This window comes from Gorilla gorilla, chromosome 15 (genome assembly GCF_029281585.2).
Source record: "Gorilla gorilla gorilla isolate KB3781 chromosome 15, NHGRI_mGorGor1-v2.1_pri, whole genome shotgun sequence".
Classification (NCBI taxonomy): Eukaryota; Metazoa; Chordata; class Mammalia; order Primates; family Hominidae; genus Gorilla; species Gorilla gorilla.
In genome coordinates this window covers 75,218,200-75,245,296 of record NC_073239.2, presented here as the reverse complement: position 1 = coordinate 75,245,296, position 27,097 = coordinate 75,218,200, and the positions used below count along the sequence as shown (strand labels likewise).

General features: G+C 39.6%; 2 protein-coding genes and 1 pseudogene across 3 annotated transcripts in view; 1 reads left to right on the top strand and 2 right to left on the bottom strand.

Annotated features, from left to right (window-relative positions):
• ARID4A (AT-rich interaction domain 4A) overlaps positions 1 to 505 on the bottom strand; it is a 75,297-nt gene extending 74,792 nt beyond the window's left edge. For both annotated transcript variants that reach the window (XM_019009660.4, XM_004055229.5), the window contains exon 1: positions 189 to 505. The gene's annotated coding sequence lies outside the window, so the exon portion shown is untranslated. The remainder of the gene's footprint in view (positions 1 to 188) is intronic.
• A 6,016-nt stretch (positions 506 to 6,521) lies between these two features.
• On the top strand, positions 6,522 to 6,613 carry LOC115930634 (uncharacterized; annotated as a pseudogene).
• A 6,788-nt stretch (positions 6,614 to 13,401) lies between these two features.
• LOC134757126 (high mobility group protein B1-like) lies at positions 13,402 to 17,469 on the bottom strand. The gene has a single exon (XM_063697869.1). It carries the CDS (start codon positions 14,285 to 14,287, stop codon positions 13,745 to 13,747), a length of 543 nt encoding a protein of 180 aa, XP_063553939.1. The 5' UTR covers positions 14,288 to 17,469; the 3' UTR covers positions 13,402 to 13,744.
• Between the last annotated feature and the right edge of the window lie 9,628 nt (positions 17,470 to 27,097).

Sequence of the window (27,097 nt, the reverse complement as noted above, 5' to 3'; positions counted from 1 at the left end):
GGCGGTTCCTGCAGTTGCTGCCGCTGGTCAATGGCTGGCCCCTTCCCTTGCGCTCGCCGTGCCACTTGCCTAGCATCCCTCTCCCCACCTCTAAAGCTTCCAACTGCACCGGGACCCCGGGCAGCAGCAGCTGCTGCTACTGCCGCTTCGTCCATTCAGTATCCCCGGATTCCCCTCTCCCCACCTACCAACTGCGGGTGAAGTGCGCGCTGTCAGCTCCAGAGTCCTCCTCCCCTCTGACCTCCGTGGGCCCCCGTCCGGGCAGCACCACTCCCAGCCGCGGCTGCAGTTCCTGCGCCGGGTTCCCCACTCGCCCCGATTTACTGCCACAATCCACCAAATAACAAGCTGTTGAGCAGACTCGCTTCTACACGAACTCCTATTGGCTGCTCATGACGCCGAAGAGCTTCGGATAGGACCTCGCTACCTGCCGTCCTCATTGGATGTAGCTGTGAAACTTCATGGATTGGTGAGAAAAACAGCAGGTAGGACATCTTCCACTTATGATTGGCTTTTTCCGAAGACCAACTTTATTGGAGAGTTGGTTATTGAGTAAGCAAGTCCTGAGAAATGATTGGTAGAGACGACTCCGGATGTGCTTGACTGGGCACTGATTGGTGAATTGAGGGGTCAGGAAGAGCAGTTCGACACGAGGATTGGCGGCGGAGTGTCCCATGGAAACGGAACCCAGAACTGCAGCCAGGGGCTTGCACGGGGGCGGGGCAGGGTCTTTCCAAGGCGCCTGCGCTAAACCAGCTTGTGGGCGCCATTTTGTCTCGGCAGCGGTGGCCGTAGCTCCATCGCATTTTATGTTTCTGGCGAGAAGGGAACGGAGTTTTCATCAGGTAGATTGGTTTTTGTGCGGCCGTCCTCCACCGTTTCCTCCAGGACAGCACCTAGTCGTGGCCGGAGGAGTCTCAGAGCTGTCAGAAAGGTCAGTTGGAGGCTATGGTTGTCCGATTGACTGGGGGGATGGCGCAGCCCTAGCGGCACCGGCACCGGAAGTGAAGGGGCCGCAGGCAGCCATGGTAAACTTCTCCCTGCGGCGGGGTGGGGAGAAGGGGCGGGATGAATGGGGGCGAGGCTTCCTCTCCCGCCGAGATAAAGAGGTGGAGGAGAGGCAAACGTCTTTCTTGGAGGTTCTCTTTCGGGCTTTCGAGAATGTGAGAGATTTTCTGGATTCTGTCCCACTGCAATCTTTCCTGTCTTTGGAAGTGCATTTCGGGGACTTGCCATGTTCTCCACCTGATTGGCACCAGCTGTGGGAGCCTTCTTAGTTAAGACAGGGTAGAAGCGGTTCTTAGAAACATCCTGCATGGGTAGAGGTTTCCGCGTGCTCCTCACGGGATAAAGCTATGAGGAAACTGGAGAAAGCGCTGGCTTTCTGGATGCCGAGGAATTTACTTGCCAGCGCAGACGCTTGTTCTGTGACAGACAAGCGTCTGTGTCACTCTGCACGAGGCTTATGCTACTTTTTGAAAGCAAACAGTGGTTTTGCAGGGACTGAAAACACCTTAGACAAAAGGACGTCCCCGATGAGATAGATGTTGATCTTTTCCTGTTAACATCTTATATTCTGTTAAACGAAACACACATTTTTAAATAGTGGAATTGGAGTATAAATTGACTAGTTTTATAGAATGGAGTAATTTTTAAAATGTGACATATCGTCAGTAATCCACGTGGACTACATTTTCTCAGTAAGAGAACAGCCGAGCAGAATCAGTTTTTTATTCGTAACAGTAATTTTGCTCAAAAGTATTCATAAAAACGTGAAATGCATGTTGGCATTTCTAGTGAGTCACCTAGTCACACTGGATAGATCCTAATAGTTACCCTCAATACCTGTGTTTTAAACCCTACTGCTATATTGGTGGAGCCCATAACTAGAAAATGATTGTGTGACTTAACAATTACTGGGTTTTTTGGCAGTTGTGCTGAAGAAAACAGAACATCTCAGTGATTACTGAGGTGAGTCATAAAGTCTAAAAATCCTTAGAATTGCGGGGGACTACCTGGAAAAACTTTCTATGGATTAGTAAAGGAATACCAGAATGGGAGGAAGGGTAGTTAAAAGATGTTTTGTTTGGTCAGATTCAAATGAGTCTGTATAATTAGCTTTCTGGTGTAATATTTTAGAATGAAATCCCAAAATTAGGACATCCTTATGGACTTGTTTACCCATTTACGTGGTTCTCATTTCTGGACTTTGATATACCTAATGTTTTTGTTATAAAACATTATGCGTATTTTTGTGATTTCCTCCCCCCCACCCGCCTATTTAAAAAGTTCTTATATAGAAGAGATCTTGTAAATGGGAGTGTTTAGGAGTGAGGCTTTTTTTTTTTTTTTTTTTTTTTTTTTGGAGACAGAGTCTCTGTCATCGAGGCTGGAGTGCAGTGGCGCAATCTCGTAGGAGTGAAGCAGTTTTTTAAAAGACCTTATAAAACAATATATTACTGAATTTTCTAGGGGGTAAGCATCCATAATTCCACGATCAAAGTTTAAACTGTTATTATTGAATCCAAATAATGCATGGACATTTGGAAATTATTAAAAAGCCCAAAGAAGAATACAAAAATGTCTTCCCTCCTCCAAAAGGTAGTTACAGTTTACCCTATAGTTATATATTATACAAAACGCTTTGTCTTTTTTGTTGGTTTTGTTTTACAGAATATTCTAGTGTTGTTCGTTTTGTTACCGTCTATTCTTTATAGAAAACATTGGGAATATTGGAAATATTTTATCGTAAAGCATCTTTTATGTCTTCATAGTGTTTTGTGGGATAAATATACCATAATTTATGTAACGTGTTTATTTTTCTATAATGGCAGTAATATGTCAGTGAATATCCTTGTACATGTTTTGCAAAATATTGTGTCTAAGAAGGTCGTTGCAAAAGTAATCGTGGTTTTTGAATTATTGGAATTTGCCATTTGATGTTGGACTGCGTTGTTAAATAAATGTGGTTATGTTATACATCATTTTAATGGGCATTTCTCGCTTTGTTCTTTTGGTAATGACTTACTACTCTGTTTATTTCATGTTTATTTTATTTTATTTTTGAGACAGAGTCACGCTCTGTCGCCAGGCTGAAGTCAGTGGCACTATCTCGGCTCACTACAACCTCTGCCTCCCAGGTTCAAGCAATTCTTCTGCCTCAGCCTCCCGAGTAGCTGGGACTACAGGCGCGTGCCACCACACCGGCTAATTTTTTGTATTTTTAATAGAGAAGGGGCTTCACCTTGTTAGCCACAATGGTCTCGATCTCCTGACCTCATGATCTGCCTGCCTCGGCCTCCTAAAGTGGTGGGATTACAGGCATGAGCCACGTGCCCAGCCTTCATGTGTATTTTAGACAATGAAAATGATGTTAGACAAAAAAGCAAATTCGAGCAGTTTTCCTTTTTGAGTTAAAAATGGGTTGTAAAACAACAGAGACACCATATCAGCAATGCATATGGTTCAGGAACTGTTAACTTACAGTGCAGTGGTGATTCAAGAAGTTTTTTGTTGTTGTTGTTGTTGTTGTTGTTTGAGATGGAATCTTGCTCTTTCAGGCTAGAGTGTGGTGGCATGATCTTGGCTCACTGCAACCTCTGCCTCCTGGGTTCAAGCCATTCTGCCTCAGCCTCCCCAGTAGCTGGGATTACAGGCACGCACCACCATGCTCAGCTATTTTTTTTACTTTTAGTAGAGACGGGGTTTCACCATCTTGGCCCAGGCTGGTCTCGAACTCCGGACCTCGTGATCCGCCCGCCTTGGCCTCCCAAAGTGCTGGGATTACAGGCTTGAGCCGCTGTGCCTGGCAGGTTCAAGAAATTTTGCAAAGGGGAGGAGAGTCTTGAAAATCAGGAGCGTAGTGGCTGGTCGCCAGAAGTTGATAACTACCAGTTAAGAGCAATCAGCAAAGCTGATCCTTTTACAGCTACTTGAGATGTTGCCGAAGAACTCAATGTGGACCATTCTACAGTCCTTCAGCATTTGAAGCAAATTAAAAAGGGAAAAAGCTCGATAAGTGGGTGCCTCATGAACTGACCGAAAAAAAAATCATTGTTTTGAAGTGTCCTTATCCCTTATTTTTTGCAACAACAAACCATTTCTTGGTCAGATTGTGATGTGCGAGAAAAAGTGGATTTTATACAACAACTGGTGATGGCCAGCTCAGTAGATGGACGGAGAAGATTCTCCAAAGCACTTCCCAAAGCCAAACTTGCACCAAAAAAAGGTCATGGTCACTGTTTCGTGGTCTGCTGCTGGTCTGATCCACTATAGCATTCTGAATCCTGGCGAAACCATTACATCTGAGAAGTATGGTCAGCAAATCAATGAGATGCACCAAAAACTGCAACGCTTGCAGTCAGCATTGGTCAACAGAAAGAGGCCCAATTCTTCACAATGCCCTTCCGCATGTTGCACAACCAATGCTTCAAAAGTTGAACAAATTGGGCTGTGACATTTTGCCTCATCCGCCATATTCACCTGACCTCTCTCCAACTGACTACCACTTCTTCAAGCATTGCGACACCTTTTTGCAGGGAAAACACTTCCACAACTAGCAGGATGCAGAAAATGCTTTCCAGGAGTTCGTCGAATCCTAAAGCATGGATTTCTACACTACAGGAATAAACAACTTAAAAATGTGTTGATTGTAATGTTTTCTATTTTGATTAATAAAGATGTGTTTGAGCCTAGTTATAATGATTTAAAATTCATGGTCTGAAACCGCAGTTATTTTTGCATGAACGTAAATGATGAATTTTAGATGCTGAAATTTCTGGGCATCTAAATCTTCTTTCACATCCCTGATTATTTTTGGAATAAACTCCCAGAAGTGGAAATACAAGGCTGAAGGCCTGGTGTGGTGGCTGAAGCCTGTAATCCCAGCACTTTGGGAGACCGAGGTGAGCAGATGGCTTGAGCCCAGGAGTTTGGAACAACATGGTGAAACCTCATTTCTACAAACAGTGCAAGAAATGAGCCAGCATGGTGGCGTGCACCTGTGTTCCCCACTAATCAAGAGGCTGAGGTGGGATGATCACCTGAGTCCAGGAGATCAAGGCTCCAGTGAACCATGATTGTGCCACTGAACTCCAGCCTGGGTGACAGTGAGACTTCATCTCAAATATATAGATGTGTGTGTGTGTGTGTGTGTGTATATATATGAATAGATTATGTATTTAAGGCTAGGGATGCTTGTATAGTCCATCAGAAAGCTTTTTTTTCTTAACTGCACTTACATTTGTTGTCCTTTTTATTACTGCCCCGCCCCCCAAAAAAATTTCTGGTCTTTCTTTAGCTTTATTTCTGAACATTTTATCTTGGACCTCTCTTTCTTCAAGTAGAAATAATCGGCTGGGCGTGGTGGCTCATGCCTGTAATCCCAGCACTTTGGGAGGCCGAGGCGGGTGGATCACCTGAGGTCGATAGTTCAAGACCAGCCTGACCAACATGGAGAAACCCCGTCTCTACTAAAAATACAGAATTAGCCGGGCGTGGTGGCGCATGCCTGTAATTCCAGCTAATTGGGAGGCTGAGGAAGGAGAATTGCTTAAACCTGGAAGATGGAGGTTGCGGTAAGTTGAGATCGTGGAATTGCACTTCATCCTAGGCAACAGGAGCAAAACTGTCTCAAAAAAAAAAAATAATCGCAGTCTTTAAGTTACACATACCATAAAATATATGAGAATTTTTCTTGGACCCTAGGAGTGATTTTTTTTTTCCCCACTTTTTTTTTTTTTTCACTTTAGGTGAGCATTTGTACAGTGAAACATTTTGCTACACAAAAGTGATGTTTAGGAATACTAACAAATTATTTTCATGGTTGGTTGTGTTTAACTAGTTTGTGTTTCCCTGTAGTCTTCTCTAAAGTTTCCCCTCCTTGTGTGTATTCATTCTCTCAGTGCTTTTGTAGCCTGATAAGACCCCCTGTACGTGTGCCTCTTTGCATTTGTTTGACTCTTCCCAAATTTGAAACTCTTTTCCCAGAAAGCAGCAACTGTTTTATTTAATCACCGTTAGGTTCCCCCACCTGATAGGTGCTCTGTTGCAGATACTTCTAAATCTGTATGCACATTTGTATACAAAATGTGAAATAAGCCAACTTAACATCTTTCGTTTTCTTAGGTTTTTTTTGTTGTTGTTGTTGTTGTTGTTGTTGTTCGGGTTTGTTTTGTTTTTGAGACAGGATCTTACTCTGTCACCCAGGCTGGAATGCAGTGGCATGATCATAGCTCATTGCAGCCTCAAACTCATGCCTCCTGAACAGTTGGGACTACAGGTGTGTGCCATCAGGCCCGGCTAAAACTTTTTTTTTTTTTTTTTTTGGTAGAGATGGGGTTTTGTTAGTTGCCCAGGCTTGTTTTTTCAACATAACAATAATTCTTTCTTGAAAATTAATGTTTCACAGATGCTGTCTTAACCTTAAAATTTTAAAATATTCCAGATACTTAGCTTAATACCAAATTGATTTGTAATTGCTAATAAAATGTAGATTTAGAGGACCATTAAGAATGTGTCATGCTCGCTTTGGCAGATCACCTACTAAAATTGGAACCATACGGAGATTAGCATGGCCTCTGTGCAAGGATGACATGAGAAGCATTCCATTTAAAAATTTAAAAAGTAAAGAATGTATCGGAGTGTTAGTTTCTTCAGACCTCTTTTTATTCTCCAATCCCTTTTTAAGTATTTTATAATATGTTAATGGTAACTATAGATGAATATTAGTAATTACCGTAAGGCAATGTTTTGGGTATAAATGAATGAAATTATGAGGTAATTGTATTTTTGTAACCTATTAGTTAAATGAGCCCAAACTAATAGGAATCATAATTATCAACTTTTTAATGTTTCTGTGACATAAGGCTATATTGAAGAATGTCTTATTTCTTTGGTAAGAGTTTGAACAATAATACATAATTATCTTCCCAATGTGGTATTTTAGATGGAAATCTCAAAGTTAGCACATTCTTACGGATTTGTGTGCCCATTCGTGTGGTTTCCAGTTGTAAGGACTTGATCTTTTTATCACAGAACACCATGAACATGTGTGTGATTTTTTTTTTTAACCAGTCTTATCAATGAGAGTGTTTAGGAAGGAAGCAAATTTGTGTGTGTGGTATTTTTTCATCAACAGTCTGTATTCTGAACATCTGAGCTATCACATACTCAAAATTTTTAAAAAGTCTTTTGTCTTTTAGAATAAAACTGATTTTATGGGAAAATTAAACAAATGCTCCAGTTTGAGAAACCTGGATCTGCGTTCTGTTTGTGGTAAGTAATTTTACTTAGTTACTCTTAGGTAAAAAAGACTGGTCACGTTGCTCGTGTGTGTGTGTGTGTGTGTGTATCTGTGTATCTTTTGAAAAATGATAACCGGGCATGGTGGCTAAAATGCCTGAAATCCCAGCATTTTGGGAGGCAGAGGCGGGTGGATCACCTAATGTCAGGAGTTCGAGACCAGCCTGACCAACAAGGTGAAACCCGTCTGTACTAAAAATACAAAATTAGCCGGGCGTGGTAACACATACCTGTAACCCCAGCTACCTGGGAGACTGAGGCAGGAGAATCACTTGAACCCGGGAGGCGGAGGTTACAGTGAGCTTAGATCGCGCCACTGCACTCTAGCCTGGGCAGCAAGAGTGAGACTCCGTCTCAAAAAAAAAAAAAAAAAACATAGAATTTGTTCAACTGTGCAATTGTTTCTGTACACGAGTATATATTGAGAAGTGGAAGTGATTGCTGTGTTGAATGTAGCAGCTTTCCTAAAGATGTAGTTATCTTATGGAAAGTTACATAATTTACTTGTTTGTAACCAAAGCAGACTGCAATTTCTATGTTGTCTTTTGCCCTATTCAGTTTTTATTTATTTATTTATTTTTTGAGACGGGGTCTCGCTCTGTCCCCCAGGCTGGAGTGCAGTGGCATGATCTTGGCTCACCACAACCTCCGCCCCCCAGGTTCAAGCGATTCTCCTGCCTCAGCCTCCTGGGTAGCTGGGACTACAGGTGCATGCCACCACGCCCGGCTAATTTTTGTGCTTTTAATAGAGATGGGTTTCACCATATTCGCCCGGCTGCTCTCGAACTCCTGACCTCGTGATTCACCCGCCTCGTCTCCCAAAGTGCTGGGATTACAGGGATGAGCCACTGCACCCGGCACCGTGTCAGATTTATCTGCTGATTTTATGGCCACATGGAGTCATAGATAATGGTTTGTATAATTCAAACTGGAATGACAGCGTATTTTAGGATTCAGATTCAAGCAAATATGAGTTACATAATGGCTTTCCTACAAGGATCTATGCTCCAGAAGCTTAAGGTCAATAAAAGGGAGAATGTAATTACACATGTGGAAAGTTAATCTAAGTAGTTACTTCAAAAGATTTAAGCAATCTATATAACCTTATTTATAGACTTAAATGGCTCCTGATAATAGATTTGTCAAAGTTCTGTATACAATCAGATCTAGTGGTTCTTTTAAAAGAGACAAATTGCTTTAGAAAGCAGAGCAGAAAGAAATAATGGTTATTAAAGGCTTTTCAAGGATAGTGAGATATAATGTGTAAAATTAGAAGGAGAGAAGACATTCTATTTGGATGAAAGGTTGTGAGCAAGAATACAAGGAAATATGTATTTGGGACAGAGGGTAAACCAGCTCAGAAAGGATGATTGGCTGAAGATTATGTAGGGAAAATTGTGTGGCCAACCTACCCGTTTCTAGGGTTAGCTGCACATCAGAGTCCAGTGGGGTATTACAGGGTTCTAGAGGGTCTTGGAAGATTGGGTGTAAGCAGAAATTGACCATTATTTTTGTCTTGTCTTATTTCAAGTTTTACAAATTATAATGGAACTAAACAAAATAAAATGCAGCCATGCATGGTGGCTCACACCTGTAATCCCAGCACTTTGGAAGGCCAAGGTGGGCAGATGGCTTGAGGCCAGGAGTTCGAGACCAGCCTGGCCAACATGGTGAAACCTCATTTCTACTAAAACTACAAAATTTAGCCTGGCGTGGTAGCACGCGACTGTAATCCTAGCTACTCGGGAGGCTGAGGCAGGAGAACCTGGGAGGTGGAGGTTGCAGTGAGCCAAGATTGCGCCACTGCACTCCAGCCTGGGCAACAGAGTGAGACTGTCTCAAAAGAAAAAAGAAATCACTTTTAATGCCACTCTAAGAGATTTTTAAAATTTCCTTCCTCGTTGTCTGTATGTATTTTCTTTAGTCTTAGGGTAGTTTTTGGTTTTCTTTGCTCCTTTAACATTATAACAAGCATTCAGTGTAACGGACAGTCTCTATAATGATTTTAATGTCTGAAAATATTCCATCAAGCTTTTTTATCCTTTTCACTTTTCTATTGCATGACGATGTAAGTTTCATAGTCCTTCAGTATTGTGCTTCAGTTATCTTCTGCATGCATACAGTATTTTCTCTTTTGGACTGTTCTTTTAGGAGTACATTTAAAGAGTCATTGTATGAACATTTTTATGACTCCTGAAACATTGCTGTGTTGTTTTTCAAGCTGGTTATAATTTACACTATCACCCTCCATGTGAGTTTAGCTAGTGGCATTAAATAGTCTATAATTTTCATTTTTACTAATTTAATAGGTGCAAAATACATTGAGCTCTTTTTTTCTTTGTAGTGTTTTTGTTGTGAATTAGTGAAATGGGACCTTGTTCTGTGATTTCACTTACTGATTCTTTTACAGGTTGTCTATTCACATTTCTAATTATGTATTAGAATCTTGATGTTTTATTTTTTAATTGGTTGAGTTTATTATAGTGGTAACTTGCTGCACATATTTTTCCATACAGATTTCCCTTTTAATTTTAGTTACTTTTGCTGAGAGTTTTTGAATAGGCAGAGAAAGGCATGGCATAAACAAAATACAGTGTTGGAAAATTATTTAGAAACAATGCCCATTGTAACTGAAGAAATGACACAGGAATTGGAAGTAGGGAGACAAGATACTGTTGAAGTGGTATCAGCATGAGATGAAACTAGAGTAGGAACTGGAGACAGAAAGGAATAGGTGAGCAAGGAGTTGTTTTGGTGGGGGGAGGAAAACTTGACAGCATTTGATCTGTGATTATAGAGGTAAAGAAGAAAGAAAACGAAACATACTCAAGATTTAAGAAAGAGGGAACGAGCAGTACCATTCACTGATTTGGCAAGTCAAGAAAAGCCACTGGTTGGTAAAGATGATGAAATCTGTTTTAAACATGCTAGTTAGAGCTTGAAATGTCCAGTAAGCATTTATTCTTCGTTTTGTCAAAATCTTTGTGGGTTCCCTAATTGGGACAAGGTATTGTCCCAAACCTTACATTGTTTCTACATTGTGACTTTTAATTCCATTCTATTAGACTTAAGTGTAACTGATACTTTAGTTCAACTTGAATTAAGAAAAAATAAGTTCAGGAAAACCAGATGCTTCTCAAATTAAGGAGAGATTTGTTTCTCATTATTGAAAAAAATATAGTTCTGTGAGAACATAAATTTTCTTGCACCAAAGATGTGCTTTGTTAAACAGATGCTTGAAGGCAGCATGCTCGTTAAGAGCCATCACCACTCCCTAATCTCAAGTACCCAGGGACACAAACACTGCGGAAGGCCGCAGGGTCCTCTGCCTAGGAAAACCAGAGAACTTTGTTCACTTGCTTATCTGCTGACCTTCCCTCCACTATAGTCCTGTAACCCTACCAAATCCCCCTCTGCGAGAAACACCCAAGAATGATCAATTAAAAAAAAAAAAAAAAAAGAGAAAAAAAAAAAAAAAGAAAAAAAAAAAAAAAAAAAAAAAATTTTCTTGCACCAAAATAAACTCATACTAACTTGTTATAACATGTCTGAACAGAATCTAGTTTGAGGCACTAAGAAGGATAGGACATCAGTTTGCAAAGAGCCCCTATCAAGGCAAAATCAATTCTGCTAAAATTGTAGCAAGGACAAACATCAAATTGATGGTGAAAGTTGTGATATGGAAGAATGGTGAAATCATTGATACTTTACAAATAGTTTATGGGGACAATGCCCCAAAGAAATCAGTAGCAGTTTACAAATGCATAGCTAGTTTAAGCCGAAGCAAAGTTTTAGATGAAGCCTGCAGCAGCAGACCAGTCACATCGATTTGCAAGGGAAAAGTTAATCTTGTTTATGTCAACATCTCTATTGGTTCAGCTTACACAATTTTGATGGAAAATTAAATTTGAGCAAACTTTCCATTCAGTGGATGCCACAACTGTACACCCAGATCAGCTGAAGACAAGAGCAAAGCTTTCAATGGAAATTTAAACAAGTGTGATCAAGACCCTAAAGGATTTCTTTGAAAAATTGTAACAAGAGATAGAACATGGCTTTACTAGTACACTTTTGAAGACAAAGCACAGTCAAAGCAATGGCTACCAAGAGGTGGAAGTGGTCCAGTCAAAGCAAAAGCAGGCTGGTCAAGAGCAAAGGTCAAGGCAAAACAGGTTTTTGGAATGCTCAAATCATTTTGCTTGTTGACTTTCTGGAGGGCCAAAGAACGATAACATCTGCTTATGAGAGTATTTTGTTGAAAAAAATTAGCCAAAGCTTTAGCAAAAAAACGCCTGAGAGAGCTTCACCAAAATGTACTCTACCCCAACAATGCAGCCAAGGCCCTTCATCAAACTGGGCAGTTTTGTAAGAATTTTGATGGGAAAATATGAGGCATCTACCTTGCAGTCCTGATTTGGCTCCTTCTGACTTCGATTCCTAATCTTACCAATTTTTTTTAAGGGCACCCATTTTTCTTCAGTTAATGTAAAAAAGACTGCATTGACATAGCTAAATTCCCAGGACCCTCAGTTCTTTAGGAATGGACTGAATGACTGGTATTATTGCTTACAAAAATGTCTTGATTTGGTGGAACTTATGTTGAGAAGTAAACTTTATGTTTTTTATCATTTAATTCTGTTTTTCCACAAATTTTTTGAAGTCCCTTCATATATGTATGTTTTAAAAGGGCTCAAATGGAATAGAGTGAAATATCTTTCTTTTTCCCCTCTTCCTGAGTGTACTAATTTTTGTGTATTCTGTTTTAGTTTACTTTTAAAATAATGTCTAGAGGGAACAGATATTTTTGTGGAACATGAATGTTTAGCCAAGATTCTTTATCTGAAATCCAGGTAAAGGTGTTAAGTGTCTTGTTTTTATAAATCATTTTTATTTCAACAAAATGTTCAGTATAAGAAACTACTTTTAATAATTACGTCAAAACATGCAGTAGGTGGACTTTTGAGCTAACTCTGGAGAAGGAGCTGGATTTCACCAGTTAGCCTCCTATGGATCTGCCACCATCATCACCCTCCCACCCCACCTCCACTGCCTTTTTTCCCAAGACTTTTTAAAAAATGTTTTATTGGCCAGGCACAGCACTTTGGGAGGCTGAAGCGGGTGTGAGATTGGGAGTTTGAGACCAGCCTGACCAACATGGAGAAACTGCATCTCTACTAAAAATACAAAATTAGCCTGGCGTGGTGGCGCATGCCTGTAATCTCAGCTACTCTGGAGGCTGAGGCAGGAGAACCGCTTGAATCCGGGAGGCGAAGGTCGCGGTGAGCCAAGATTGCACCATTGTACTCCAGCCTGGCCAACAAGAGCGAAACTCCCATCTCAAAAAAGCCGGGTGTGGTGGCCCACACCTGTAATCCCAGCACTTTGGGAGGCCGAGGCAGGCAGATCACCTGAGGTCAGGAGTTCAAGACCAGCCTGGCCAACATGGTGAAACCCCATCTCTACTAAAAATACAAAACTTAGCTGGGTGTGGTTTCAGGCAGCTGTAATCCCAGCTGTTTGGGAGGCTGAGGCAGGAGAATTGCTTGAACCCAGGAGGCGGAAGTTGCAGTGAGCCGAGATGGCACCACTGCATTCCAGCCTGGGCAACAGAGCAAGACCCGTCTCAAAAAAAAAAAAAAAATTTTTTATTTGCTGCTCTCTTTCCTGCTTTTGTTTTAGAAAAAAGCCAGTCTTTTACATTATCAATTACATACCAATCACAATATTAAATATACATATTTTTTCTTGTTGATTCCACTTTTTAGTCTGCTTTTATGAAACCTAACTTTTTTGGAGTTTTCCTTTTGGGATGGTATGTGAGCTTATGAAATTTGAGCTATTTTTTTATATTTATCAAGACAGTCTTTGATTTGATTTAAATACGTACTTAAAAGTTTTTCCATTGTAGTGCTAGCTTTGAGTTAAAAAGATACCTGTGTTCAGATTCAGGAAAAAATCAGTATATTTAAAAACCTAACATTTGTGCATCAGTTTACAACATTCTGAGTTTTTAATGAATGTGTGGTTATGTGTATGTTTTTATTGCTTCACTTTTTATCTCTTTTGACACCTTGTTATTTTTTTCTAATAAAAGTATTTACTTAGAAGCATTCACAGTGTCAACAAAACAGCTGCAACTTTTTTTTTTTTTTTTTGCAATTGCAGAGTGGTATTCAGTTAAGAGAACAATTATTTCGTATAAGCCACATCAGAGACGACTGAAGATGAAAAAACTACCATCCCCATATATAACTAATTTGTGCTGTGCACCAACAAGAACCTGCTTTAAATTTCCATGGCAATTTACAACCCCCATACTGTACCAGGCAAGGTTAGTGGCTACTGAAAATACCACCAGGACAGGACTATCTAAAGACACATTTGGTAGTGTGTTAACTATACAAAAAAAGACACTGTACAGTTTGAAACATTTTACACAGCCTTACATTTCAATTTTTTTCTTTAAAAAGAGTGAGTTGTGTACAGGGGAGTTAAATGTTTTATAGACAAAACCACTAAAACCAGTGTATTCATTATCAGCATATTCATTATCGTCATCCTCTTCATCTTCCTCCTCATCCTCTTCATCTTCCTCATCCTTCCTTTTCTTGCTTTTTTCAGCCTTGACATCTCCCTTTTTCGCTGCATCAGGCTTTCCTGTAGCTCGATATACAGCAGTATCCTTTCTGTATTTTTCCTTCAGCTTTGCAGCCTTCTTTTCATAAGGCCATTTGTCATCTGCAGCAGTGTTAGTCCGCATCTCTCCCAGTTTCTTTGCAACATCACCAGTGGACTGGCCAGGATGTTCTCCCTTTGATTTTTGGGCAATACTCAGGCTGAAGGGAGGCCTCTTGGGTGCATTGGGATCCTTGAACAACTTTTTTGTCTCCTGTTTAGGAGGAATATAGGTTTTCATTTTTCTTTCATAATGGACCTCGTCCGCCTTTGCCATATTTTCAAATTTTCCTTTCTCTTTAGCAGACATGGTCTTCCACTTCCCTGAGCACTTCTTAGAAAACTCTTTGAGAAGTTTACTGAAGCATCTGAGTGGTGGTGCTTATGCTCCTCCCGACAACTTTGCACCAGAAATGCATATGAGGACATTTTGTCTCTTGGCTTCTTAGGATCTCCTTTACCCCTGTTTAGTTATTTTTCCTCAGCGAGGCACAGAGTCACCCAGTGCCCGTCTGGCTCTCACTTGACACCTTTTATTTTTTTAAGGATTCTTAAGTCATTTTAGGTTACTTTGTAGGTTTTTCCTGTGCCCCCATAAGAATGATAGCTTTAAAAATTATGCCGGGATAGCAAAGAAGATACTTCTAGCTTTAGAATGTGTAGGTATAGCCAGGATTTTTGTGAGGAGGGGTGATTTCGAGCAAATTTCTTATTCTGCTTGCCTCATCTGTAACATGGGGATAATAATAGAACTGGCTTGACAAGGTTGGAATTAGTATTACATGGTAAATACATGTAAAATGTTTAGAGTGGTGCCAAGTATCTAGGAAGTACTTGGGTATGAGGTGGTGGTGGTAACATATGTAATACTCTTACGTGCATATCATTCCAAGAGAATTTTAAATGTATACATTTATTGCATTGATATACAGACATTAAGCATCCAGACTCTCTTGTCTTGATTCTGAGACCCTACTAAAGGTCATATCCACCTCTCTCCAACCTTATTTTTTACTACTTCCCTTCAAGCATCGTATGCTGCAGTCACATTCAACTATCATGGTTCTCTTGTACAAGCCATATGTTTTCTCATTTACTTATGTTCATACTGTTCTCACCAATTTGAATGTTATCCCATCTCCTTGTTTTCAAATGCTACCTTTTAAGTGAAGTTTTCTGATAGTTCAATAGGTAGAACTATATAGGTAATCATCATGTGAATTTCATGTTTCCTCTTACATAATTCTTTACCACTTTTTGTATTGCACTTTAGCCTTTTATTTACATATGTCTCTTTTACTGTGTTATGCAGTCTTTACAGGCAGAAAACTACCTTTTTCTTCCTTGTAGGTTTAGAACCTATCATAGGCCTTGGGACTTAGTAGGCATTCATTTGTGTAATGAAAATTTATAAAAGGTATCGCAAGCTAAAAGGTTATGTTTAATGGACAAATGCATGCCAGTAAAAATGTGTTTTGTCAGTGTTTGTACATTCAAGAATGTCCTGGCCAGTCACTTAAAATGAAATCACTTTTTTAAAAAAAGATTGTATCTCTAAATAACCACCAGAGAATGGTTTTTCTGCTTGTTGTTAACCTCATTTTTCACAGATCTTCCTAATAATTATCAGTGGTACAAATTTGGGAAAAGTTCATCCAGGGCTAAGGGTTCGTCGTCACCTGCCAATAGTGGGATAGATAAGCCTCGTGGCTCAATAAATTATTGAACCCATAGTCTCACCCTCCAAGTATTTTTCTTTTTTAATGACAATACCATAATGCCTTTAGGTGTGAAACTGGGTATAGCCTGAGAATAGGAACTGGATGAGATATTTCATGAGGACACTTGATCCTTGCTTGCTGTGATATTGCTAAGGGTGTGGCATCATGATTTGGACAAAATAAGAATGGCAGGAATTGGGGAGATAAGTTAAAATATCAGGCTCGTAGGCCTTCATGGAGTTAAAGCAGTATTGTGTGTGCTTAGCTCCAAAATTCTCAGAATTTTTACAGTAATTCAACAGGACGTTGGATTGAATAAGCACTTTAATACTGAAACACTGGATTTGAAAAGTGGATGTTATGTGTTCTACTCATAAGCCTATTACTCATTGGCTGTGACCTGGGATACATCACTGCTTTTGCTTTTAGAGAATGAGGGTCATTGGGCTAGGTATTTACAGCTCTTAATATTTTAGGGTTGCAGTCTAGCACCGTATTTTTAGAACAGTTCTAAGCTTCTAATATCCACCTGTTCTTTGCAAGGTTAACTTTTTTTTTAACAAACTCTGAGAATCAGAAGTCTTAGACATTTACTTGATAATTTTAGCATTTGAGGAATTGGCTGATGTTCCTAGAATCAAATTCTGACAGAAACTTTAATGCCCCCTCTATCTCACTGTTTTATTTAACAAGAGTTCTGATTGCTTTCATTGGTTGGTAAAACAGATATTTCAAGTAATAGCCACACTGATTAATTTCATTATGGTGACATTTCATTAATGTCATTATAGTGACATTTCAGTTTTATATATGTGTCTATACTGCCCACACACAAAAGTACTACAGTGTGATTCAATATTTTCTTCTGTAGTTCATTTGTATAAAAAAATCAGATGTGGGGCTGGGTGCGGTGGCTCACGCCTGTAATCCCAGCATTTTGGGAGGCCAAGACGGGTGGATCATAAGGTCAGAAGTTTGAGACCGACCTGGCCAATATGGTGAAACTCCGTCTCTACTAAAAATACAAAAGTTAGCCGGGCGTGGTGGCGCGCATGTGTAGTCCCAGCCACTTGGGAGGCTGAGGCAGAAGAATCGCTTGAACCCAGGATGTGGAGGTTGCAGTGAGCCGAGATCATGCCACTGCACTCCAGCCTGGGTACAGAGCAAGATGCCATCTCAGAAAAAAAAAAAAAAAGTCTGATGTGATCCACAGAAGTGGTTTCATGACTTACTGTAGGTCTGTCTCAACCTGCTTTGGACAGGGTGAGGAATCAACTAGATAATAACGTTTTAAATTTGGTACTTTAACATTTGCTGGGCACTTAGATGTACTACTACACTTACGTGTAATAGCTTAGACGTTAGATACAAATTAATCATTACCTGAAAAATTCCTAACAGCAGTGGGTTGAGTGGGAAAAAAGGCATGGAGGATGAAATCATGTTCTTTTTTTTTTTTTCTTTTTGTTGGCGTGTTTGATAGGTTTAATATGTTACTGAGTCTGCCAGTTCAAATAGCCCACTTAGGGATCTTAGGGATTTGTATTTATTTACATTTAGGGTTACCTCAAATCCTATGGCAAGCAAAAAAATAAAAATAAATCCCCAATTACTTCCCTCAAATCAAACCAGAATTCCTACTGTTTCTCAAAAAGTCTTAGTTTCTTAGTCTATATATGCAATCATAAAGCTTCTTCCAGTGTTTGTACAATTTTGGTGGCCTAGATCTTGGTCAGATGGGACAGGGAGGGGAATTTTTGTATGAAGGAACATAACCAAAAAAAAAAAAAAAGCACCACCTTGTTTCTTATTCCTCTGTGTATCATGTGATACTGCTTTTAAGGCCTTAGAATTGCCGAGGCCATGGTAACCCAGGGCAGACTTGCTGTTTTCCTCTCAAATTTGAAGTTCTGCATTTTATTAGTCACGAAGAACTAGTCTGTTACCAGTAAATACTTAAGCCACAAAACTTGCTTCTCTGTGCTGCTGTGTACTTCCTGTTTTGTCAGATTTCCATTTAGGGAAAAGAATGGATTTTATGCTAGGCTAGCTTCTCCTGAAATTCAGTTTGGAAGCCGTCCAGATATCTAGGGCGGGTGGTGGGGGAGAATGGCATGTCTTGTCTACATATGATGTTATTTGTCAGAAAGATTCATTGGGCTGCTTATCATGAAAGAGAGGGTTGCCAGGAAGGAAGAGAAACCTTTTGCTGTCAGAACTATTTAGTGTATGACTTGCCTACTTTGTGGCTTGCCTTTAGGCTTTCCATGTCAAATGTGTTTGAGGTTGTGAATGAATTATTATATTGCCTATGAAGGAAGGATCTATGTTCATTTCTAGTAGGTTTTTATTCCAGAAATATGTAAGAACTGTATTTAGACAGATTTGCTTCACTTATAGAAGAGACAGGTCAAAGGTTAGATGGTAATTAGAACTGGGCTACATTGTAAATGTTGAAAATGTTTTGGGGGGAAGTTGCAGTAAACTTGCAACTTGCAACTTGGGGGGAAAATGCAGTAAAACCATTTTAAAAATCTTTTGCAGCTAAAATAGTAAATAGAACATCTAGTTATAAATGATGAATTTTCTGTCAGTTTTTATCCTATGAAATGAAATTCCAATTAGTTGTTAATAGAATGTGTGAGTAGAATATGCTTTCAGTGTAATCCTGAATCCTACTAATACTGCTGGTAACGGAATATTGTTTTGCAATGGTGGAACCAAAGCTCGTCTATAAAATTCTCTTTGACCAAATTGACCTGGTCTGCATTAAGTCAGAGCTAATTTTCTCTTTTTTGACCTGTCAGTAAAATATGAAAGATGCTTTTCAATCCCTGACCATTAGTGAATAGTTACAGAATTTCTTCTTTATTGGCACCCTGGCTCTTTGTTCACTCACATGTTGGAAATGTTCTCCTAACATCTGTATGTTGTCTTCCTTGGGAGCTGATGTTGAATTCTAAAATATTTGGAACCATCCCTATAAATTTTCTGCCAGATTCTTCCCTCCCCTTCCCCCCACCCCCCGCTCTTTTTTTCATCTAGGTGTATGTATGCTGCTATTTCTGAGACATACATTCCTTACACAATCATGAAAAAAAGTTTTCCTAGATACCCATCATCCCTTACTGCTTCATCCCCCATTTTGCTTTCTAAATGTCATCTCTTTCTTTTTTTTTTTTGAGTTGGAGTCTTGCTGTGTTGCACAGGCTGGAGTGCAGTGGCGTGGTCTCGGCTCACTGCAACCTCCGCCTCCCAGGTTCAAGTGATTCTCCTGCCTCAGCATCCTGAGTAGCTGGGATTACAGGCGCCTGCCACCACACCTGGCTAATTTTTATATTTTTAGTGGAGACGGGGTTTCATCATGTTGGCCAGGCTGGTCTCGAACTCCTGACCTCAGGTGACCAACTCATCTTGGCCTTCCAAAGTGCTGGGATTACAGGCGTGAGCCATCACACCCCGCCCTAAGTGTCATCACTTTAAAAGTAACCTTTTCTCTTACCCTATTCTCCTTTTAGTACCTGTTTCCAAATCAGTGATTCTCAAATTTTAGAGTGTTAATAAGAATTACCTCAGATACTTATTGAAAATACAGATTCCTGGGTCCCTCTTCCTACCTAGTGAATTCAAATCTGTAGAATTCTGACTTAGGTGATCTTTGAACCACACTTTGAGAAAGTTGTCTGTTGCATGCATTCCCAGTATCATGTAAATTCTGTCCTTCATATTTTTACATAGTCTACTTTGTTTTAATTACTGGAATCTCAGAAGTTTTTTACTCATAATTATTGATAAGCTTTTTCTCCTGAATTCACTCATTGGAGTGGTCTTCCACTAGGTGTCCAGGAAATGTTCCCAAATTCCCTTCCATATTTGTCAGAATTTATGTTCTCTCCTCCCCAAAGCACATGTTTATAGTTCAGTGTAGACATACAAGTATATGTATACACATCTCTTTTTTACTTTTTTTTTGAGGCAGGGTCTCACTCTGTTACCCAGACTGGAGTGCAGCAGCACCATCTTGGCTCACTGCAACCTCTGCCTCCCAAGTTCAAGCAATTCAACTGCCTCAGCCTCCCAAGTAGCTGGGACTACAGGCGCCTGCCACCATGCCCGGCTAGTTTTTGTATTTTTAGCAGAGATGGGGTTTCACTGTGTTGGCCAGGCTGGTCTCAAACTGCTGACCACAAGTGATCTGCCCACGTTGGCCTCCCAAAGTGTTGGGATTACAGGCGGGAGCCACTGTGCCCAGCTTGTATACACGTTTAATAGACCTTGCCAGTGATTTTTAGTATCTGCTTTTCTCACTGGGGAAAGAACTATATCTGAACTTTTTAAATTTTAGTCTTCCTTGGTGATGTGATACATCGTAGGCATCCAAATGTTTGCCTTGAATTTTTACTGCTATCACTTGGTTGCTACTGACACCCAAACCAGTCAGACCTACTAAATATCATATATTATTATCTTTATACCTGTAATTTTCCTATACCATTTCCTTTTCTCTAAATTATCAGAATTTTCTTCGATGCTATCTTAAGAATAATTCCCTTATGTTATATTAATCTTGAATCCCATTGACTTTTCCTGAAAAAAAATTAACTCCCATTTCCACATGGATCTTAACAGTTCAACTCTTTATTTACATAAATTTTTCTCAAAACTTTGTTATTCCATGTAGTAGAAATGAAATATAAGTCCAAATGATACACTTCAAAGACAAACCCAAGATACATGAGTAAGGAATCCTGCTCATCAACTATCTTTATATGTTAATCACATTATACTAGTATTTATTTCAAAGAGATATATGGACTGGAAGGATACACTTTAATAGAGTACCTCTTGAAGTGGTCAAAGAAGGAATATTACTTTTATTTGTAATGTTTTAATATTTATATGAGGGACAATAAATACATAGGTACATATGAACATACCACATAATTTAAGTACATAATTGCAAAAACAATGGAGGCTGGGCAGTGGCTCACACCCGTAATCGCAACACTGGGAGGCCGAGGTGGGAGGATCACTTGTCACGACTTGAGACCAGCCTGGACAATATAGATACAGCGTGTTTCTTCAAAAATTTTTAAAAATTAGCCAGGCGTGGTGGTACATGCCTGTGATTCGAGCTACTCGGGAGGCTGAGGTGGGAGGATAGTTTAAGCACGGAAGGTTGAGGCTGCAGTGATCTTTGATCCTGCCATTGTACTCCAGCCTGGCAACAGAGTGAGACCCTGTCTCCGGAAAAGAAAAAAAAAAAAACACACACCATGGAAGCAAGCAAAAAAAAAAAATTCCTAAAATAGTTATTCCAGGCTGTGGGAATATGGATGGCTTTCTTCTTTGCCCTCTTTGTTATTTTCTTTGTTATTGTTGTTCAGATGGTGTCTCACTCTGTCGCCCAGGCTGGAGTGCAGTGGCAAGATCTTGCCTCACTGCAAGCTCCACTTAGATTGAAGCAGTTCTCCTGTCTCAGCCTCCTGAGTAGCTGGGATTACAGGTACCTGCCTCCACACCCGGCTGATTTTTGTATTTTTAGTAGAGACGGGGTTTCACCTTGTTGGTCAGGTTGGTCTCTAACTCTTGACCTCGTGATCTACCTAGCTCAGCCTCCCAAAGTGCTGGCATTGCAGGCGTGAGCCACCACGCCTGGCCTTGTTATCTTTTTTTTTTTTTTTTACTTTATACAGGTAAGGTCTCGCTATGTTGTCCAGGCTGGAGTGTAGTGGCTATTCACAGGCACTTTCACAGCACAATGCAGCACTGCTCAAGCAATCCTCTCACCTCAGCCTCATGAGTAGCTGGGACCACAGTTGGACACCACCACACTGAGGTCTTTTGGTTTTTTTTTTCTTACTTTTTTTTTTTGGTGGTGGTGGTTTAGTTTAAGCAGCAACATGAGAAAAGGTATCTTTAAAATTCACCCCAGTTTAAAGGAGGGTAAGATATAATTTAGTGGTTTTATAAGGAAACAGCTTCTCAGAATATTTTGTAAAGGGCAAGAATCACGTTTTCTATTTCATGTGTCCTTTAACAGTTCTAATAAGCAATTAATGTTTATTATGATTGAGGTATGCTGGGTGCGGTGGCTCATGCCTGTAATCCCAGCACTTTGGGAGGCCTAGGTGGGTGGATCACCTGCAGTCAGGAGTTCGAAACCAGCCTAACATGGTGAAATGCCGTCTCTACTGAAAATACAAAATTAGCCAAGTGTGGCGGTGGGTGCCTGCAATCCCAGCTGCTTTGGAGGCTGAGGCAGGAGATTGCTGGAACCTGGGAGGCAGAAGTTGCAGTGAGCTCAGATTGTGTCATTGCACTCCAGCCTGGGCAACAACAGTGAAACTCCGTCTCAAAAAAAAAAAAAGAAAAAAGAAAAGACCAGGCGCGGTGGCTCCCCAGCACTTGGGGAGGTCGAGGCGGGCGGATCACAAGGTCAGAGTTCGAGACTAGCCTAGCCAACATGATGAAACCCCGTCTCTAGTAAAAATAGAAAAATTAGCGCCTGTAATCCCAGCTACTTGGGAGACTGAGGCAGAAGAATCTCTTGAACCCAGGAGGCCGAAGTTGCAGTAAGCCAAGATCGTGCCACTGCACTCCAGCCTGGGCAAGAAGAGCAAAATTCTGTCTGGGGGGCAGGGGGAAGAGGTATATTTTTTGGATTAAAATGGAATGCTTTCCTCAAACTGTTAAAATTAGGTAGTGTTACAAGTTTAAAGAATAGGTTTAGCCAGTGTGATTATTGCAGTGTAATAAAAAGGATCCCAGTTGGCACACATGCTAGTGTGGTGCGCAGATGCTCAACTGAAGTGAAGGATAACGTGCGTTTCAACATTTTCTATATACTAGGCAGTTTTTCTTAAGTCTTGGTTTATTTTGATATAATACAGTAAAATTTACTCTTTATACGTATGATTCCATTAATATTAACAAATTTAAACAGTCTTACAGCTAAATACAATCAAGATACAGAACATTTCCATCACTACAGGAAGTTGTTTTTTGCTAATTTAACAACTCTTAACATGCTCAACCCCCCACCCCCACCCTGAGAACCACTGCTTTGTTTTTCTGATCATATAGTTTGGCCTTTTCAAAAATGTCATACAGTTGGAATCATATAGTATGCATGAATCATGTAGCTGAAGTTTTCATTTCATTTAGGTAAACACCTAGGAATAGGAGTGCTGGGTTATATGCTAAGTGTTAAACTTCATAAGAAGCTGCTAAACTGTTTTCCAAAGCATCTGTACCATTTTCCTTTCCCACCAGCAATAAAGCATTCATTAGTCTACGTACTCACCAGTGCTAGTGTGGTCAGAATGCATAGTTTTAATTGTACACATTATAATAGATGTAGAGTGGTATCTCATCGTGATTTTGCATTTTCCTAATGAATATCTTTTCTTATATATTTGTCATTCGTGTGTCTTCTTTAGTAAATTGTCCTATTTTGCCCATTTTTAAAAGCTGAGTTTTCATATTGTTCAATTTCGAGAGTTCTTCATATATTCTGGACACAAGTCCTTTGTCAGACATGTGATTTGCAAATATTTTCCCCCAGAGTTTTTCCTGTCTTGTCAGTCCCTTAATAGTGTTTTTAGGAAGGAGAACAGCTGCTTTTAATTTTGATAAAGCTTGTCAATTGTTTTTCTTTTATGGATCGTGCTTTTGGTGTAGTATCTGAGAACTCTTTCTTAAACCAGTCACACATGTCTTCTGTTTTCTTTGAAGCTTTATAGGTCGAGGTACATTTTGTTCTATGATCACTTTTGAGCTACTTTTTATATATAGGTAGTATAAGATATGGTTTGAGGTTTTTGTTTGGGGTTTTTTTTCTTCCTGCATATGAATGTTCAGTTGTTCCAGCACCACTTGTTGAAAAAACACTATCCTTTCTCTAGTAATTTGCTTTTTTACTTTTGTCAGTTGACTGTATTTGTGGGTCTATTTTTAAACTCCATTTTCTACTATGTCTACATTATGAACTTTATAGTTAGTCTTGAAATTAGGTAATGTGGGTCTTCTCACTTGTGCTTTTCAAAATTGTTTTGGCTCTTCTAATTCTTTTACTTTTTCCACATAAATTTTAGAAACAGCTTATTGATTTCTACCACTTTCCCCCAAAAAGCCTCTTGGGAATTTGACTAAGTTTACATCGAATCTAATAAATGATTTTGGAGAGAAGTGGTATCTTAGCAATACAGTCTTTTCTGATAAAACTTCCTGTGTTAGTTCTTTTTCTCATTTAATAATTTTCCAACATTAAAACCTTGGACAAATTTAGATGTGTATCTGAATAATTCCAGTTTTGTTGCCATTTAAAATGGTACATAATCCTTATTTTATAGATGAGAAAATTAAGTAACTTGCCCAGGTCACACAGTTACTAAATGACAAAGCTAGATTGAAATCTATGAGCTTATAAACTAATGTCCTGTTTTGAGCTACAGTACTAGTTTTATTAAATTGTTGTGGTTAAACTGGGGTAGAGAGGAAGTCCTAACTTCTTTTAAGAAAAAAAAAAAATCCCACTACTGTAGTTCATAAAATAATTGGTCCCCCCACACTTATGTATTTTCAAAGATTCCGTTTTCCAGATCTGTTCAGGTGATAAACCATGCTTTTTTTTTTTTTTTTCTTCTTTCTCTTTCTTTGAAACAGAATCTTGCTCTGTCACCCAAGCCGGAATGTAGTGGTGCTATCATAGCTCACTACAGCCCTGAACTCCTGGGCTCAAGATATTCTCCCACCTCAGCCTCTTGAGTAGCTGGGACTACAGGCGCATGCCATCACGCCTGGCTGACTTTTTTATTTTTTGTAGAGAAAAGGTCTCTCACTACGTTGCTTAGGCTGGTCTTGAACTCCTGGGTTCAAGCGATCCTCCTGCCTCAGCTTCCCAAAGTGTTGAGATTACAGGTGTGAGCCACCACACCCAGCCTCCATGTTCATCTTAGTTTAGAAGCCTTCGATTGACACATTTCTGAATCAGTGATTTTCAGATAGTATACCTTATCCAGCAGTTAGTATGATTTCAATATGTGTACCTTTAGCATGTGAATAGTTATTTGTGCTCACCAGTTGAAATACAAGGAAAGGATTTTTTTTTTTTAAACAACTCTCAGTCTTGTGCGGGGGGAGTGGGGGAGGTGGTGGTATATACTTTATTATAGTTCAGCCATAATAGATACATATGGTCAGTTGGAACAACAGAAAAAAGCTATACTTGGTTGGGGTTACAATAGTTGCATTTCATGTTTTGAAGTTCCTTTGATAGGTGGATATTTTTACAAAATGAGAATATTTGTAATCTTTGCTACTTTTCCTGTGAAATGAAGAATATTCTGATGTTGAGATCTGTTAAACATTGGTAACCTAGAAGTTGATTTTCTTATTTTTTAGGTCTCTATGAATAAAGAAAAGCAAATAGAATCTTATCAGATAAGTGCTTTTATAAGTCTAAATATATTCTTTGGAATCTCTAAAGCAAAACTTGTAAACTTTTTTTTTTTTTTTTTTTTTAGGTACCAGCATCAAGATGATTTATGGTAATAAGGTACTCAGTCTTTGCTTAAAATAAATTTTACGTTTATCAAAGTAAAATTTACCAGCTTTTTTTCCTAAAGAGGCTAGTCATATCTCATCAGTGGTTACAAAGTATCCTTACAATTGAACCTACATTTGTTAATCCTGTTCAGTGTGTATGAAAATCACTTGGTGGCCGGGCATGGTGGCTCACGCCTGTAATCCCAGCACTTTGGGAGGCCGAGGCGGGCAGATCACAAGGTCAGGAGTTCGAGACCAGCCTGGCTAATATAGTGAAACCCCATTTCTACTAAAAATGCAAACATTAGTCAGGCATGGTGGCAGGTGCCTGTAGTCCCAGCTACTTGGGAGGCTGAGGCAGGAGACTCTCTTCAACCCGTGAGGCAGAGGTTGCAGTGAGTCGAGATCATGTCACTGCACGTCAGCCTAAGCAACAGGGCGAGACTCCATCTCAAAGAAAAGCACGTCACTTGATGTTCTTTCTTTCATAAGAGTTGAAGAGCTAGGTATATCTGCTTATATTATGGCATCTATAGTAGCTTAGCTGTTCATATTTGGGTCTCTTTAGAACCAGTGTCTTTCAAAGAGGGTTTTAACTATGCTGGTGTAAATTTTAAGAATAGATACATTCAAAGAAGAATTCAACATTCATGTGACATTCATACTTTGGAACTTTGGGAAAATATAGGAATGACCATAGATTGGCTTAGGGATAGTCAATTTACCTGTCTGTAAATGGATCCAATTTAGTATTGTTCCTGTATTTTTCTAAGACCAACACTTGTGTCATTCACAGTTAAATATATGAGTTGTGGCCAGGCCCGGTGGCTCATGCCCGTAATTTCAGCATTTTAGGAGGCTGAGGTGGGCAGATTGCTCAAGTCCAGGAGTTCAAGACCAGCCTGGGCAACATAGTGAGATGCTGTCTCTACAAAAAATTTTTAAAAGTTAGCCAAGCATGGTGGTGCTTGCCTGTGGTCCCAGCAACTGGGGAGGCTGAGGTGGGAGGATTGCTTGAGCCATATGCTCTAATATATTTTAAAATACATATTTTAAATATATTTTGAGTGGTAAAATGTAGCAGATAATGTTACATAAAAGAAGCCATGGTAATAACATATGACATTACTGGTTTTGAGTTGTTTGTGTAGTAGTTAGCTATTAATATTCAGGTATAATGATTTGCTATTTAAACTACACAAATGCTCAAAGTCCAGCGATACCCTGCACCCAAATTCAGTGGCTAGATTACCTTCTTAGGAAAGCACAACACTTCAGTGGAGTGACACTGGCATGAGTCCACTAGAGGGTGTGTATATGTGGCCTGAGTTCAAATTGTTCCTGCTGTGAGTACTGCTTTTCAGCTTCAAGTTATTCTTACCGGCCACAGTACTGTTTATTCCACTTAGTAACAGTTCTGTTTACAGAGCACTTTCACATAAATTCTGATTTTTAACATGAAAGCTGTTTGATGTTGGTATTTTTATTTTAATCTTTAGAGATCAATAAATTTTTTTAGTGACAGAATAGGGACTTTATTGATCGTTAAATCCGCCCCTCACCACAATAAAGGAAAAAAGCAAAAACATCCTTGACTCATGTATTGAAGGGTCTTTTTTGAGAAGGGTCAGTTTTTGAAAAATTATCCAAAACTGAAACATCTGTCATCTGTGTCACATCTAAAGATTAACAGTGACTGATGACCACCAGTTACTTCATATGAAAGTGGGAAACCGTATCAGTTATTTGTCCACTAAGTTGGTAGGTGCTTTTTGTACAAAAGCCCAGGAGAATATGATCTGTAAATTCTAGTTGAGTGATGAAGATGGGGCTTTGAATTAATCTACAGT